A 17,719-nucleotide genomic window follows, 5' to 3' on the forward strand; every position below is an offset into this window, starting at 1 on the left:
GAGCACAAATGGCTATAAATAAATGCTTGTATGCTTTTCTGAAATAGGTGTGACATGAGGACAGCACATGGGATTCTCTGATGTTACCCAGAGCTGACCAGCAGCTCTCTGTGTCAACATGGCACATCCAGGTAACAAAACCCAACATGCAATCCCATCATTACCCAGGCTCCCTGGCTGCTTAAGAGATCACTGAAGATCTCTGTGATCGCTTTCCTAGGAAAAAAAAAATACTGTAATTTGCCCACATTTTAGATTCTGCTCTATGTCGTGACAAAGTGCCTTTTCATCAATTTTTCATGGTATGATTCACTGTATAAAAGTAGGACCCTGCACTTTTAGCTAAACAAACTTCCATTAATTTATTGATGCCATTAGCATGATATCTACCATTTTTGCTTCTCAGTCCTTTTATGGTTTCAACATGATATTAAACTGCCCTTTCATCCTGGCATTAATATGAAACCACTAGAAGGGATATTTTCCTATTTCCTTTTCCATTCTGAATTTTCTGTCGCCCCAAGGATAACGTGAGTGGATAGAACCTCTGCTCTATTCAAAATTCTAATTTATGCTGAAATCATGCAGCAACCCCAAAATAAGCAATGTAAATTGTATCTGAGAGACCACTGTCAGCAGGGAGCAAACAGCAATGTGCACTGGGAACCGTAGCATCTCTCACGCACTATCCCTCTGCTGCTCCAAACTCTCTAACAGGGAATCTGGGTTCCACCCCAAGAGCAGCAGAACAGCAGATAAAACCCTTTCACCACATGTCCCCTAAGACTGTAAAACTGCTACAGCACAAATCTGTATTCAGTGCTCCCCTCCAAGCAATGGGATGTAACAAAAAATATCCCAGAATATGCAGAATATTAAGAAACAGTATTTTCATCACTGGCTGCTTCATCCTTTAGCCATCAACAGGGAGAGATAAAGGAAAACAAAGAAGTAACAGCAAAGGCAGAAGGAAAAGAAAAAAGTGGGAAGGGGAAGAGAGGGAAGGAGGAAAACAGGTAGGTAACTGGAATTGCACCAAAAGCTGGAATGTTGCCTCTACCCAGGAAAAGCAATATACAGAAGCTGCCTAACAGCATGAGGCAGAAGGAAGCCCACGAAAAGTCTGCTCTCATGCTGCTGCCAAACTTGGCAGAGAGCTGCATCAAGAGCAAGGTCAGGCCCAGAGGCAGAACAGAAAAGCAGATGTGGTCAAGGGTGATGCAGCCCAAGCTACATGTGTCCCCCAGCATAACCACAATGAACTGGGGGCAGAGACATCAAGCCAGCTCCAGAGGAGGGGATTTCTGTGTTTTCTCCCCACAGCCTTCTGTACACACTGAAAAACCAATTCTTCCTGTTACCATGGTACTGTTTCATCACTGGTGTCTGAGCACAGTTGTAGATATACAAGAGGAAGACACCAAATCCTAGACAGGAAGGTGAAAAAGGGACAAAAATTCAGCAGCTCATCACTACAGAGACACAGGACCTCAGGAGAGGATTTTAACAGCTACCACTGCCACCTGGCAGAGATAACCTCACCTGAACTCACACAGGTTGGTCCTGAGACTAAGTGGCAGATGATACAGTCACACTGTGGATTTACACAGGCATGTGACACTGTCTTCTGGAGTGACCACACTGACCTTCCACTTTCTGACCTTCCACTCCAACTGTCCATTGTTTGGCTGACATTAAAGGGGTGAGGAGAGGCAATGGCACTGTGACAGCCACTCATCCCTTCAGTCTGGCTTACCTGGTGATGATAACTACAGCTCCAAATATAAACACCAATTAAACCCTGACCTTTTGCAGGAGATCAAGGGAACGCTTGACAGATGTGTTCCATTGTACACCTCCACAGATCACCTACACACTACCAGCCCAGGCTTTTTCATATTTCCATCATAGGATGCACAGGTCTGTATGCACAAGAGCCATGGTGAGGTCTTGAGGTAAGTTGGGAAAAACTCAGCTTCTCTCCTGGGGCATCTAGGGTTGAAGTACTACAGCTGGGCTCCAGGCATGTCAACAAAAGTCCCTGAAAGGCCCATTCCACTCTGCTTTTCTCCTTTAGCTGGAATGGCTGCTTTTCTGACCTTTACAGTGAGCTGTATCATGGAAGCCATCACTGAAACAAGCCCTGCAAATAGGGAAGGAACTGATCCTGCTCAGCACACTGCTCGAGGGAGCTTAACAGAAACAGAGCCAAGCACACACACCACAGAGAGGGTAGGTCCTGTTAGTGGCACCACTAGGTCAGACCTGATTAGGATGACTGTGACACTGCACCTCTAACTGGACAAGTGTTACCAGGCACACAAAAAAAATCTCCCAAACTGACACAATCAACACAGTGCTTCTTGACAGCCTCACAGGTCAGAAGAGTGGGATGAGGACTGCAAAAATCACAGGATCTGATGTCTTCTGGGTGTCTGCTGTTAAAAGACTCTGTCTCAAGTGTTCATTTTGCTGCAAGTATTTTGTTTTGTCCCTTAAAAACAAGGGTTCTGCCTTTCCATAGCCCCGCACTCTCTGCAGTCATTTACGCCTGTGTAACGTGTGAGCAGTGTGGGTGTAAACATTACTATTCTGGTTTGGTAGCATTTGCCACCCACTTTGCCTAGGTGTGAATGACTGCACAAGGTGCAAGGCAATGGTGACAGTGCTGCAGGGACTGTTTTACATAGCTCTTACACCCATAGTAATACGGTACACAGGGATGGAGAGACAGCAAGAGAGCAGGAGGAAAGATGCATCAGGTATCTGCCGAAAAAGCAGCCCGACAAGAGGCCTCACCAAGCACAAGCAGCTCCACTGATTCTTCATTCTTGCCCTCCACATCATCTGGTGTGATAATAAGGCAGTAATAGAGGCCACTGTCTCCCCACATCAACTTCCCGATTTGCAGGTCTGCATCTGGAAGGCAAAAAAGAGAAGTCAGGTTTTCCCTCCAACACTTACAGGAAGAATGGAGTGTTGAATGTGCTGAGTCCACCTCTGTGTCTCCAAATCCATCTCATTTCCTTTCTAAGAAGAAGGGTTAACCTTATCCAGAATATCACAGTATTCAGGAAAAAACAACAGGTCAGGACTTCTGGCTGTGGGTGGGAAAACAGATAATGCTGCAGAGGCAGCTCACCCTGCAAGTGACAAGAGCACAAGGGGTCACTAATGTCTCTCTGTCCTTCCTGTCATCTAGGGCACAGTCCCAACACTATTCATGTCATGAAAGAAGGGCTTAGACTGTCTCCTCTACAGCACCTCAGTCATTTGTGAAGAGGTTTCACAGAGACAGAGGAAAACACTCCCTCTTGTGAGGCTGATTGCATGCTCTCCACACCAAGGAGTCTCCATTTCTGGCTAGGTGGTCTCCCCAGTCAATCAGACACTTTGTACTTTGGAGGGACAAGGTCTCTCACACAGCCTTCCACACAAAAATGTTTAAGGACCCTGCCATCCCTCATCTCCACCCAACCTGACTTCACCCCACAGAAATCTCTTCCTTTCACTCTGCCCAAGGCTGTGTGAGTTTAGGTTCATGACAGGGTAAGCTCCTGAAGTCTGTGTCTGAGCAAACATGAGGTGTAGGATTATCTTGGTATTTCAGAACAAGGAAAACAGCAGTGGCATTTGCAAGGAAGAAAAACCTATCATGGAGAGACTGAATTTGTACCTCTTGCTGCCACCCCTTTGCTAAGGAAAATCTATATACACAGCAATATGCAGAAGTCAGGAATACAAAGCTTCCACTTCATGGAAGGGAAAAAAGGGTACGTATTTGAAGACCTAGAGTTAATTGAAGGGAACTGCCAAAGGAAATTATCTTTGGGTCTAGGATTGGCTGGCTGAATCCTAAATGTCTGACATACAAGAGCTCCCTTCCCACAGCCTTTACTGAGGGACTCAAGTGAACAATTACTGCCAGACTCCAGTATCCCAAATTGCTGAGGGTCCATTCCAGCCCCCACCAAGCATCACTGGGGCAGGAGAGTTACCATGGACAATGCTGACGTCTCTTTCCTTATAGAAGTCTCCTATGGTGATGGCAGATCCCTGCTTGGAGGCCACGACACGGACTGTCCTCCTGCTGTCCACACAGTCCAGGTAGGGATCCCAGTCCAGGTTCCTCTTGCTCATTGTTTGCAAACCAGAAGTCACCATACCCAGAGCTTCTCCCATCCGGTCCTGGCAGTAGGATTTGTACCTCCACTGCACCACAGCTGGTTGGGTGGAAGAAGTAGAGAAATGGCAGCGAAGCAGAGCAGGCTGAAATAGCATGGCCACCTTCTTCTTCTCAGGCACAGTGACCTGCAACCCTTCCACCTCAGCTGGAAGACAAAAAAAATTAGTATCATATGCCTTGGCACTGCTTGAAGAGAGAGCTACTTCATTTTATCACAGTATTATTCTCCTCACATACATAAAACTGTCCATCTGTTTCAGGTGCTAAGGAGCAACACTCCTCAATGTATGTAAGCACGGATGTTGGCAACAGAAATAAGTTTGCTTTTTCATACCTTACAGTCACAAAGAAAAACACAGCATGATAGGGCTGAAGGCTCAAATGTAGCATCCTTCTGCAGCAGAAGCCCTAACACAATGCTGTGATGATTCACAGCTTCTGGGGCAGGTTCAAACATAAGGAAGAGGTATTTTAGGGATGGCCATGCTCCACTTGTACAGCAGGTCAGCCAAGGGGCCAGATCCTGAGTTCATAACAATCCCACTGCAGAATAAGTCACCTCCCTTCCATTTCAGTGGCACCACTCCTCCTCTTTTCAGATCAGGCAACACACAGTGCCTGGACCAGCACATTCTGCACTGGTGCCCAGTTAGTGCTGCCTGCTCTGCCAAACTCCAGAGATGCATGAAGGAGTGGATCCAAATCACAGAGCTCTTCCCAGGGCTGGCAAGTAGCGCTGAGACAAATTGCTCCATGTGGGAGGTGTGGAGGAAAAGGGCCCAAACCCTCAAGTTTTTCACATTCCCAGGGAGGAGAGGGATCTCAACATGTAATGTTTATCTAGCAGCTGACAGGAGAGCTGCAGCTTGGATCTGATGCACTAAGGCCCCAGAGAAGATGCAGGAGACTGCTGTTATACCCTTGTGTAGCTGAGGGAGAGTCAGTGAGCAATGTCAGCCTTCTAGAGAGTGAGGCACTCCATCCATCCACAGGGATATGGCCAAAACTCCCCCACATGCACTTCGGTGCTTCCCTCCTTGTGCTGCAGGCAGCAAAGTCTGAGAGCACTCACACAACACCAGAAAAAGGGAATCAGGTTCAGTATGGAAAATGTTGGTGTTACCACACCCCTCACCCAGAGCAGGTGGAAAAGAGGGAACACACAGGGAAACAGGGAAAAAGAGGAAATACAAAGAAACATTCAAGACAACAAAGCAGAAGAGAAAGTCTACACAACATCTGCAGAAGGGACTGGTGGATTTGGGGAAGCTTAGTGAGGAATGAAAAGACTGAGGACAAAGAAAGACCTCCTGATATCGAGAAGCAAAAGATAAGAGAAAATGCAAAAAAGAAGAAAAATGAGTAAAGATAAAAGTATCAGAGCAAATATGAGAAGCAGAATGATAAGCAGGATGACAATCAGGAAGCTTGCATTCAGTTGGAAGAAGCTGGAGGTGTCTCAGCCCAGGTCAAAATAAGTACAAAGGGCTGCAGTCAGGTTGCAGGAGATTCAGAAACGATGTAGAGAAGAGAGGAAATGGAGTCAGCAAAAATAACCCACCCACTCCAGAAAGCAGAGATGAAAAGGAGATGGAAATTGGCAAAAGAAAGTGAAATGACAGGAGATATCTTTAGAATGGGGGGGAAAAAGGCATAGACTAAAGCACTGAGACAGAGAGCAATAAATGCATCAAGTGTATAACAGCAGGCATGAAGGGACAAGGTCAAGCTGGAGACAGCTGCAGACCTGAAAAGCAAGAGCGAGCAGAGATTGCATGATCAGGATTCAGAACCAAAGGAAAGTGAAGAGGCTGATAAAACAGTGAATATTAAATTCAACAAGTTATCACTGTCTGCAGTGATACACTGTCTGCAGTGAACTGTAAAGCACAATGAAGTCTATAAATCCCAGTTGGAGAGGAAAACACAGCACGGACAGAACCTAGGGGAAGGCTTATTTCAGAGAGGCAAGGTGGTCACTGATACTGACAGAGTTACTGATCTAAAGACCTGGGGGACTGCTGTGTGAAGGCTTGAGGAGCACAAGGGTGCTCTGGCATTTGCACTGAAATGCTATATTATGCATATAATGAATGCAGGACACCATGCACATTGTGCTTGTGCCATGTGGAAGTTGCACAGCAGGTTATCACTTTTGCAGAAGTGCCTGGACCCAAATCCAAACACTGAAGTGTGGCTGTTCTCCAGAGTACCACCAAGCACAGCTGAGGTCTCCCACAGGACAGGCAGGGAATGAGGCAGCTCCTGCACTTTCCTGAGACACAGGCAGAGAGATTATTCAGGAAGTGGCAGCTGGGACATTTCTGCCAGGCTTCCTTTACCCAGGGACCAAGCAGAGGGGCCACGTGGCACTAAGGGAACGCCACCGCTTGCTTCTCAAGGTGAACCAAGTGGTGATGCCTAATCCTCTCCTCTCCGGAGATTCACACTTTCTGGGTTGCACCTGAATGCAAGAAACACGAAGAACACCTTGAAAACCCAATGGGTCCAGTCAGACCCGTGTCTGGCAGCTCCATGACCCCTCACAGTGTGAGGCTGAAGCCAGCATGTTGGCATGAGCAGATCAAGTGACTCATCACGTTACCTCAGCTTCAGGGATAGAACAGTGACACACTGAATGTTTAAATCTTTCCCTTGTGAACCAAGTACGCTGCTTAGAAAACACAGCGCTCTCAGCTAACCATGCACCACAGCCCTCCCTCCCTGTTAATGAGATTAATGAGTTTGGCAAGCCAGGGACTGCTTTAATAAATGATTAGCTGAGCTTTAGCAAATTCTCATCTGACTAACTTTCCCCACTCTACCCCCATGTGAATGTCTATATGAAGAAAAGAAATGCAGCTTTTGGGAAAATACAGGAATTCTTTTTCTACCAAAAAGCATTTTGGAGATGTGCAGAAAATTATCTGGCACATTCTATATCCTACCCCAAGTTCTTTATTAACTTCTTAAGTATTATTTTCGGATTCCTTCCAGGAATAGCATTTAAGAGCAACACAGTGCCTCAGATCGGGAGACTGGAGCAGAGGAAACTTTAGATCTATTTAAGTCAAATTATATATAATTATATATGGCTGAATTGGGAAATTATACACCTGTTATTTCCCCTGCCAAAAAAGAATTACTGGAATTGATTCATGTAGTGTGTCACTGCTGTAAGAGTGTCCACCAAAAAGGTCAGCAGGATGTTTGACTGCCTGAAGACAAGATGGTGGCTTTACACTGATCACTTATGTCCAGGCATAGGAATTATGGGACTTCCTCACCTCCAAGAAGAAACTGCTGACCTCAAAATGTAGCATAGCCAAGACAAGAAAAGCCTCAGATGTATCAGAGGGCAGAACTCCGAGTTGTTAATAGAGCAGAGAAAAAAAAAGAGTGAAGTATGTGAAAAATTATGAGAAGCTTAGTGACAGCACCGTGGTAGCTCTTTGTCTAGTTTAATATAAATAGGACTAAAAAGAAACTGAATTGTGTTGTGCTATGTTTTGACTGATGCAGACACAGCAAAATTAGCCTTCAAAGTCCTGATGGAAATGCAATTCCTGCACTCTAGAGAAGGAACCTGTTCATTGTGAATTTCACAATGTTTCAAGTTCAACAAGAATAAAATCTAGCTCCTGGGAATCTCATGACTACATGATTGTTTTGCTTTCCTCCCTTCTTGCTCTCTTAAACCCAAAGAAAAAGGTCTGAAAATATTAAACAATTGCATCTTATAAACACAGTTATCCTTTCTCTTAGAAAATAAAAAGAATCCATGATTTTCTGTGTCTGTACAAATATATACACACACACACACTCCCGGAGAAAGAGCTTAAAAATAATCACACTTCCGAAATATAATTGTATGGGGTTTGTCTGTTTCAATTGGCAATGTGCATTTGTCTCCTTGCTCTGATTCCTTTCCTGAACTATCCTCAGATTATGCATTCAAACTATGCAATCAACACTACACACAAGCTACCACTAATACATTTCACTGGTGATTAAAGAAAATTCCAGGAAGCGATTACAGAGGGGATATTTGTAAGGGCGGGTTTGAGCCTGGTGTGCCTGATCTTCCTAAGCCCCTTCCCCGAGCAGGAGAGAAGGCAATTGAGAGGTGATAACTGAGGCTTTTCCTTCACCATTGACCTCCAGAGGAGCCTATGCCTCCCTGAGATAAAATGAATGCCAGGAAGATTTAACTACACTACACAGCCTCTAGGAATAGAATCACAGAATGGTTTGGGTTGGAGGGGACCTTAAATATAATGTATTAAATATCATGTAGTTAGAATAAAATTGATCTGAAGCACCAAACCCTGGAAGTAAAGGCAAAGCCAAATGCTGTAGTTCAGTGGAACATGTCTCAGGCTGCATCCTTCTGGAGCACACAAGACTTGAGTCCAAGAGAAGGAAGGCAGCACACATTATTCTTCAGGTCACATGGGTCTCCCTATCTGTTCATGCATCTCATCTCCTCCTTTGCAATTATTTGGCTCATGCTACTGCTTGCCAGAGGTAGTACAGCTGATTCTATGAAATTACAAAAATTGCATCCCCCATTTTCAGGTATCTTTATTGACAGGAATGGAAGTTGTGCACACAGGAGAATGGAAATTACTGGGTCCTGAACCAGGCACCTCAGGAAAGCTACTCCTAGACTTTACCTCACGGCTTTGGCAGAAAAGCATCTGTTCCCTGGTAAGTGACAGTGCCCTTAGGGTAGCTTATACCACTTCCCAAATAAAATAAACAAATAAAAATAAACTATTAGGCAAAAGTATCATTGGTTTCGGCACCTTAGATACTATGCATCATTTCAAAGTGCTCTCTGCCCCACTGCTGAATACTGGCACACCATCTATACTTTCATATGTGGATCAAGCTTGAATCAGGAAGGGCAAGATCTGGGCTTTGAGACCAGAAAGTCAGAAAATATAAAGAGATGTGTGAACAGATGAATGGAGAGCCAGTGGGATCACTGAGATTGTATTGTACAGGTTCTTGCCTACTCATGTTGGACTAAATCCAATTCATGCAATTTATCAGCAAAAGCCATCACCATCAGATTGTGGCGAGTGCTTATGGGAAATTAATTGGATATCTTGGTTTGGTTCCTACCAGACTTGTGTTCTTAGCAACGTGACCACTCATTTTTTCTGGAAGCAAGAAACCAATGCCTGTACAAGTCAGCTGCAGCTGAGGTGAAAGCATGGTTCTGTTTTCAACAGCTCCACAGCAAAACCAAGAATTTCAGCTCTTCAGCTACTTAACCTGGACAGGGGAAAACCCAAAGCAGCTGCAGAAGAGCCTGTGTGGCCTTGCACAGGCAGCACTCACAGCACAGAACCTCAACACAAAAATGCTCCATGTAGCACAGCCCAGGCTGTGCAAAATGACTACAGTAGGCATTGGACTATTCTTTGATCTTCCTCATTCTCTGTGGTGCTCTCCCCAGGCACCCCCTGCTCCTCACTTCATTCTCTTCATCAGCTTCCCTGTGCTCCTTACACTCCCTTACCACAGCCCCTTTCACACATTCACAAAAGTAGCCCTGGATGCTCTCAGGTGAATTATCTCAGCTCTGGACACCAGATCAAACCCAGCCTGCCTTACTGTTTTCTGAAGCCTGTTACAGTTGTCAGATGCCTCCTGATCTAGACTTGGTTCAGCATCCCAGAAATCATTCCCAGAAATATCACTCATCAGAAGCCTGAGAACAAAGCAAAAGAAATGCGAAGAATCCCTCCAAGCCTTGCAGCACCAAGCCATAATACCCGTCCTTGGGATGGCATTGGGATTTCCACTGGTGCCAGTCTCACTCAAGGTGACCTCACAGGAATACAAAGGAAGAAAAACATGAGATTTCTTCCCAGTTATGCTACACTTGCTACGCTCTGTGAAGCCAGGCAAGGGAAGTCAGATCAACTCTTTAAATCAAGGCCAGTAAAAGAGTCCAACTGTTTCCCTGTCTTCCCAAGAAGTCTGGTCAGCTGGCCAGAAACAGCAATGACAGAACTGGACTCCAGCATGCCCCCTCTGCCTGTCCTCCTGAACCGTGGCAGGGAAAGAACAGGTACAGCGACAGTACGCAGGGACTGAGTGCTAAATTACTGGTGGAAAAGCACTTATCAGAGAGAAAATATCCCATTTTAACATGGGCAGTCTTCTAATTGTGATTTTTCCAAGCTTAGTCCAAGTTGTGAGGCAGGAAAAAATTGATCTGCTTGTTCTGTACTAAAACTGGAGTTCAGTCGCCAGCGCAGCACTATGCTCTTTCAAATGCATTAGAAATTACAGCATTAATAAGAAAATGGTAAACACAAGGGGAGGAATCATTCCAGAATCAAGCTGCACTTGGTAATTTACAAGAACAGGCTTTACACAGGGACTAAGGATACTTGGCAAATTGTATCTTCTTTTTATAGAATGAGAGCACAGTTCCACACATATCTTAACCCGTGTGACCTCACAGGAAGGAATAAAGAACAACCTGCTCTTCATCCATTTGCTGTTGTTATTAAAACACTCGCTTCAGGCACGTGGGAGAGCAGGACAGGAGGGGGAGAAGCCAAACCAAATCCATTGTGCCTCACACAGGATTTTTTGAAATTGCTCTAAGAGCTCACAATGCGCAAAACCAAACAAAAGATAAATGCAAGAGCCAAAAATTAAAGACAAACAAAGGACAGAGAGGAATTGCTGCTGGGAGGAAAGGGACTGAAAGTGCTGATTAGAAATTTCTCAGCTCACCTCGAGGAGGGAGGAGGGGAGGGAAGGGAACCAGAGCCTTCTCTTTCGTGCTCCCTTTTGTCTCCCTGCTTCTTCCCCATCTTGCACTCTGGCCCCTGGCCCCTCCACCTCCCAACCCCCACTGCTCTTCCCCAGAGTGGAGTGTACCACTGTGGCTGGATTAGGGCTCCTTACCTTGATGCAGACCTTTCATTCCTTTGCACAGCCACTGGGGAGAGGAAAATCTTGAATCCATGTTTGCTAGCCCCCTCTTCCTTTTCTGTGCGCGCACACACACACACACACTCACACACCTTTGCTTATTTGTTTTCTGTCGGCTGTGAAAAAGGACATCAGCACCTGATTTATGGCTGGGCAGCAGCGGCTGGAGGCTGGAGGGGAGCAGGCGAGCGGGCGGTGCCTCCATCCCTCAGCACACAGCTGTGGATAACCTGTTGCCTGCCGGAAGCCTGTGCCTGCCAGCTTTCCACAGCACCAGCAGCACGCAGTCCTGTCTCAAAACCACAGGGCTAGAGGAAACTGGAAGGTCTTCCCACTGCAGCGGTACCTCTCTCTCTCTCTGCATTGACCCTGCATGCTCCAAACAGTGCTCGCTGCCAGGAATCGTGAACTGCCCTCAGTGGAAGGAGAAAAGTGTCAACAGCCCGGTCTTTTAGCTTGATAAAAAAGTCCTGATTAGCGTGACATGACGAGATAAAGAAGCTCTTTAGAAGGAGGGAGGAATGTAATGTCATGTTTGGCTACACCCCGTACTCCTTTGCCGGTCCTTGGATGCTGTTTATCAGCACACCACTATGGCTAGTGGGAAAGGAGGGGCAGCTGTGGGTGTGCTGCCACTCCAGACCAACTCACTGAAGTGGGATACATTTGGAAGCAGCCAAATGGCAGGGAAGGAGGGAGGGAGAGAAGGGAGGGAGAATGAGCTGGAAGCTGCTGAAGCCCCAGATGAGGCCGTGAAACCCTGGAAGGGAGCAGTAGGCAGGCACCGGTGTTGAGGATGACTCAGAGTGAAAATGCAAGGAAAGGGGTGGGTGGGTGGTGGGAGAGAGGTGTTATGACTAAAAGCCGAATTTACTGCTTGTGAATCCTAAATCTGAATAGGAAGAGGGAAGAGGCTGAGGTCTTTTTTGTGGGATACATAGGTGACAGTGGGAAATATATGCCACTTAACCCAAGTGTGTCTGTTTCTTCTTTCAGCCTGTAACCAGCTTGCCTGGCTAAGTCATCCTACTGCAGCTTTTCCTACAGCCTGCTGCTCCTGCCTGTGCCTGGCTGCTGCACCGGCTCACAGGAGACAGATCTTGCTCCTGACCTGACACGGCTTTCTCTTTCCCCCCGGTTCCCGGCTGCCCCGCCGCTCTCACCCTGCTGGAATCCCTCCCCGCTCCTCGCTGCCCAGCTCTCAGACCCAGCCCCTTTTCAGCTTGTCCCCCCTGCCCTCTCTCCATCACTGAGCCCTCTCTGCTCGCCTCTCCGGCTCCCCTCCCCCTGCCCTAGGGGGGGACTTGCCCGAGCTTTTCGGGAGCCGGCGGGCGGCGAGCTGGGCTGGGGGGCAATCCCGTCCTGCGCTCACAAAGGCCTGGGCGAACTGCACCGTCACGGGAAGGCCCCCCGAGAATTCTGCCCTCTGGAAGCCGGGCCAGAGGCAGGGCAGCCCCCTCCTCTCACACCTCCGTTTTGACGGCATGTGCGGTCAGGACACCGGGTGAAGGAGAAGTTCCTGCAATTGTTCCCGGCACGGCACGGCACGGCACGGGCGGGCGGGGGGAGCCGGGGTTCGTCGCCATCCCTCTCTCACGGCGGCCAAGGACACTCCGACACCCCCGGGCCGGCTGCCCCTTCCCCGAGGCGGGCGCGCTCTCTCCCCCGCGGCGAGCGGGGCCCAAGCGCGGAGAGAAGAGGAGAGAAGCGCCGGGGGCCGCTCGGACCTGCCCCGCGCCCCGGCCGGGCGGGAGGCACCGGCTGCCCCCCCGTTCCCAGCCCTCTCCGCCAAGTCTCCGCAAACTGCACCGCGGGACGGCCCCGAGCAGCTGCCGGCCCCACGCCGGCTCCCTCCGAAGCATCTCCCCAAACCCCCCCCCCCAGTTTTCGCCCTCAGGAAAGCCGCGGAGCCCGGCGGGCTGGGCACGGCGTGGGGACGTCGGGGCCACCAGTGCCTCTACCTGCGATCCACAGGAGGACGATCCATCCCAGGACGTGCCCATCCATCTTCCCAGTGGTCCAGGCGGCGCGGGGCGGCGGGAGAGGCGCGGGGGCGGCCCCGCTCGAGCAGCCGCCTCCCCGCAGAGCCGGCCGGGCTGGCGGAGCGGGCGCGCCGTGTGGCTCCGCTCCGCTCCGCTCCTCCCCCGGGCCGGCTCCCCGAGGCCGCCCCCGCCGCTGTCCGGGCTCGGGCGGGGGGCGGCGGCGGAGAGGGGAGGGGGACGCGGCTTCCCGAAACTGCTTCGCTTCCCGCCCTCCTGCCCTCCCGCCCTCCGGCAAAGGCGCGTTTCGGTTGCCTGCTGCCGCTCCTCAGCCTACGGGCACCCCGGCACGTTCCTCCGCAACTCCTTCAGCCCCCCCGGCATCCCCTCTTCGTAGCGGGGTTCTTACAACTTCTCCAGTAAGAACTTGACAATGTCCCCGCCGATCATCTGTCCTCCCCAAATTAGCCAAATGTATACCTTGGGAAATGAGCGTAGACCGTTCCTGTTCTAAATTTCCCTGGGGTTTCCACTTCCAGCATGGGCACGGCAACTAATTATTGTCATTTTAGATAAAGGAGCGTAATTTTGGATGAGGAAGTGTTCTGTCTGTTAACAATGGGCAGCCGAGTTGCGGGGTGTTAAGTTTTCGTGCTAACTTCATACTGGAAGGGGATGGGGATTTTTTTTTTTTTGTTTGTTTGCTTTTGGTTTGTTGTGGGGTGGTTTTTGTGAGAAAGGGGTCACATACAGCCTTAAATGACATTTTAGAATACAGATGTTGCTTAGAAATTAAATGGTCCTGGCCGCAGCAAACCCACGTGGATACGCATTAACTGTACTTAAAACTTTTAAAGTTTCTGTGAAAACTTAATAAGTCAGTAGAATTATTCATGGGCCTAAATAGCTGGCTAAAATAGCATCATGCTTTCTTTTGTGGCTCAGCACCGGCGAGAAGCACAGAGTGCAAAATGGCACTCCCCATTCCCAGCATCCAGCACAGCTTCCTTTTGAATATTGTTCATCCTCAGGCAGTTTTCTTACGGGGTTTGGCTGGTGTTTGTAACCAAAGCTGGGATGCTGCAGGCATCAGTGATCCACATGAGAGATGGGACTAGTATCCAACTTTGTCTCATCTGGAATCTGCCAAAAAACAGAAACTATTCTGATTTTTCTAAAGCAGAGCGTTGGTGTGTCCTGCTGCTAAAGGCAGGGTGCACAGGGACGCCTGCAGTAAATCTGCACAAGCTGTTTACATTCTAGCAGGTGCTCTCCAGTTGCTTGCAGATTCCTCATCATTTCCCCTTCCAGACTGAACTTCTCTACAGGCAAGATAAGCTTTTCTTTAAAAGTGCAAATAAATAAAAAAAAATCAATAATTTCTGAAGGAAAAACCAAACCAGCATGTTTGCTGTGATAAAAGATGTGTTGAAACGTCTTTTTGGACAGGTGTAGTCCCTTTGTTAGTACAGTTAAAATGGAATTAAGCAAGAAGACAATCCTTGCAGTTGATCTGGCTTTAAGTGTTTTATTTGGAGCTATCCAATGTTATTTAAAAATATTTTTCACATGGAAGTTTATTTTTATTCAGAATTGCTTTAAAAAAAAAATACACCCCCATCCCAATCAGTGTCCTGATGTTCCTCTGACCTGATACATTATGAATTTAACTGTTTTGCAGTACTAGCTAAAAGCTACTATTAAGAAGTCCCTGTTACACTAAATAATGTATATATGTGCAGCAGTGCTGTTCTCCTTCAGCACACTGATCTGACACCCCACTGCCTTCCTGCATACCTGCAGGTGGAAGACAAAGTAGAAACTCTCATTAGGGACACAAATTCAGCCTCCAGCAACGTGTGGTTGCAGAAAATTCGATGGAATTATAGTACTTTGCATCAGCACAGGGCCAGCCTCACCACTGTTACCTATCTATAGGCTATAACCCATGAAAGTTTGTATAGGTTGAAGTAAGACTCCTAAAAGGTAAATACAAAACTATTTTTCTCTCCTTCCCCTAACCATTTTTCCTGATAACCCTCAAAATTTTAAGTGAAATCCCGGTTCCTTGCCTTTTTGTAACTTAGCTGGCCAGGATTCTGATCCAGGGCTTCCTGAGACAATGCTGATGTTGACATTATCTCATCTGTTTAACACTGGGAGCAGTACAATCCCTTATGCGTCACTATTGTTAGCTACTACTGGGGGTTTTTGTTAGTTGGTTTTTTGTTTTTTGTTTTTAATCTACTCCAACTTTTGCAAATAAATTTGGCATGCATCACTTTTGCTAAACTTTTGACTCACGACAAAGGAAGGAAAGATTTTCAATAGAAGGAAGCACCATTGTTTCGCATGTAACGTTGGATTTATATCTGCTTTGAAATTCTCATAAACTTACTGTAGGGTCCTTTCGCACTTAATTTGTATATATCCACCTAAGATGGATGCCCAGGTCCTGAATAAGATGTTCCAGATCCCTGTAGACCTTTGATCTCCTGATTGCAACATCCGAGCTGGCTTAATAGTTAATGTTGGGATGTTGCCTTTCCTTTTAGCCCAAGACAGAAAGCTGCAGGACTGCAGTTAGCCCCACTTCACCTTCAAACGGCGGGGAAATTCCTATGCAATTAGCCAGATGGCTTCAAGCCACAGCCCAGCAGGGATCCTCTGTCCTTTAAAAAACAACGCACTGGTGGACTTAAACCTTCATCTCCCTCAGTCACTTGACAGCCTTGACACCGGATGAGCAAATTCCCGGTGTTTGCTCTGCGTAATTGAGTCCCAGGCAGAATGGGAGGAATACCACACTGCAACGCTGTTTGATTTCACTGCTGATCCCGTGACTCCACCTGAGGGAGTTCTCCAAACCGTGGGATCATGAACAAATTCAGCTGAACTATGGGGAAACAAACAAACTAATTTTTACTCATGCTGTAGCAGCTGCTGGCTCTTTTCTTTCCTTGCCAAGTACTTCATTCCTCCCTCCCTCTTCTCATCTTCCAGTTCCAATCTTTTGTGGTCGTTTCCTCTGCTGATACACAGAGTCAGCTTTTTAAGTTACCACCACGTGGAACGATTTACACCAGCATCTCAGTCAGAATGACCCATCTCGGCAAAATCCCTGAAAACCCACTCTGCTGCATGAAGAATTTCATGCTGTTCAGCCCCCTGGATTTCCCTTGTAGAAATTTCCATAGAAACAGCGATTTCAACAGCTTTCCTGGGATGCCATGCTAGACTCAGCCATTAGACACTGCTCTCTTGATTTAGTACTGAGATCAACACCAGAACTTACTGGGTGACACACCATCCGTTCGTAGCGTTTAGTGAGTCTCTTCAGACAGCTACTAAGTAAAACTTTTCTTTGTCTGCTGTGTTACACTGGAATCTCCTATTAATCCTTGATAGCTTCACAGCAAGACGTTGTTGAAATATATTCACTCTCTATGTTGGTTTTTTTCCAAGCTGCCTGGTTACATTTGATAGCACAATAATACAGAGCTTTTACGTCCCATTAACATCAGGAGTGAGTGATATGTATATATAAACTGCTATTGTTTTTAATCATGATGTTTGTACCAAGAAATGCTTAGAATATTTAATGGAGAAATTTGGCTTTCTCACTACAATGAACCTTCAAGTCTGTAATATAAATTCAGCATTAGGAAGAACCCAAGAGAACAGCATTCTCCTATAGTATTTACTCTGTACAAATTTCTGATGCTGCTCCTGACTCTTTTTTAGACACCAAAAATCACAGCATGCCTTTGCTACATGTACAGAGTGAACCTGAAATTTTCATTTAAAGCACTAATGGCATGTCAGCAATAATGTTTTGTGAAGTTATCATATAGGTAAAGGGTCACAAGTGAATCATCCCAGCTCACCATCTTTTGTGTGTCATTATAGGCAAAAATACACAATAGGATAATCTCTGCTTGCATATCTACAGATAACCTAGGAGGTAACAAGCTGTTAAATCCTCTGAGTTTTTGGCTGTAGAGGAACTGTGGGCAGCACAAATACCTCCAGGGACTTGGAGTTCACAACCTGGACTTTTGTGATTGTCCAATCCAGCTTTCCCAATAAAATAGGTCACATCACTTCACCACACTGCAATGATTAATTTGAACTACAGCCTGTATGTTACAAAAACGAATCACCGACTACTTTGGGTGGGAAGGGACCTCACCCTGCCCCTAATTTAATCTAACTTCACTTTCTAGTACTGCCAAGTCAGAAGGCAAGGCGTTCTTAAGCCACTTCTGAAGAGGTAATGGCAGGCTGTGATCAAAGCACCCTTAACATCCTCTCTGGAAGTTCAACAGACTGTTAGTTTGTTTTATTCTTGAGCGAGCACCAGAACTGGAGAGAGCATCCCAGGCCCAGTCGCTAAAAGCATGAAAGCAGAAGTATTACAGCATCATCATCCCTGCTTAATATTTGTTTATCCTTCCAGGGATGATGCTGTTAGTCCTTTTGATGTAGCATCACTTAGAGAGCTCCTCTTCAGTCGATATCCCACTCTATTACCTACCTTATTAAGTATTCCTTCAATCTTTGTATTTTTTGCAAGTAACTGTGATGACTA

The 17,719-nt window shown here is 46.9% G+C and overlaps 1 protein-coding gene across 1 annotated transcript in view; it reads right to left on the reverse strand.

The window, feature by feature from the left end:
* ILDR2 (immunoglobulin like domain containing receptor 2) overlaps positions 1-13,269 on the reverse strand; it is a 41,393-nt gene extending 28,124 nt beyond the window's left edge. The window contains exons 1-3 of the mRNA XM_041480202.1: positions 13,111-13,269; positions 3,999-4,331; positions 2,800-2,919 (exon numbers count right to left, since the gene is read on the reverse strand). Coding sequence (XP_041336136.1) covers positions 2,800-2,919; positions 3,999-4,331; positions 13,111-13,156 — 499 coding nt within the window. The 5' untranslated portion in view covers positions 13,157-13,269. The remainder of the gene's footprint in view (positions 1-2,799; positions 2,920-3,998; positions 4,332-13,110) is intronic.
* Positions 13,270-17,719: the final 4,450 nt, after the last annotated feature.

This window comes from Pyrgilauda ruficollis, unplaced genomic scaffold (assembly GCF_017590135.1).
Source record: "Pyrgilauda ruficollis isolate IOZ18807 unplaced genomic scaffold, ASM1759013v1 scaffold50, whole genome shotgun sequence".
Classification (NCBI taxonomy): Eukaryota; Metazoa; Chordata; class Aves; order Passeriformes; family Passeridae; genus Pyrgilauda; species Pyrgilauda ruficollis.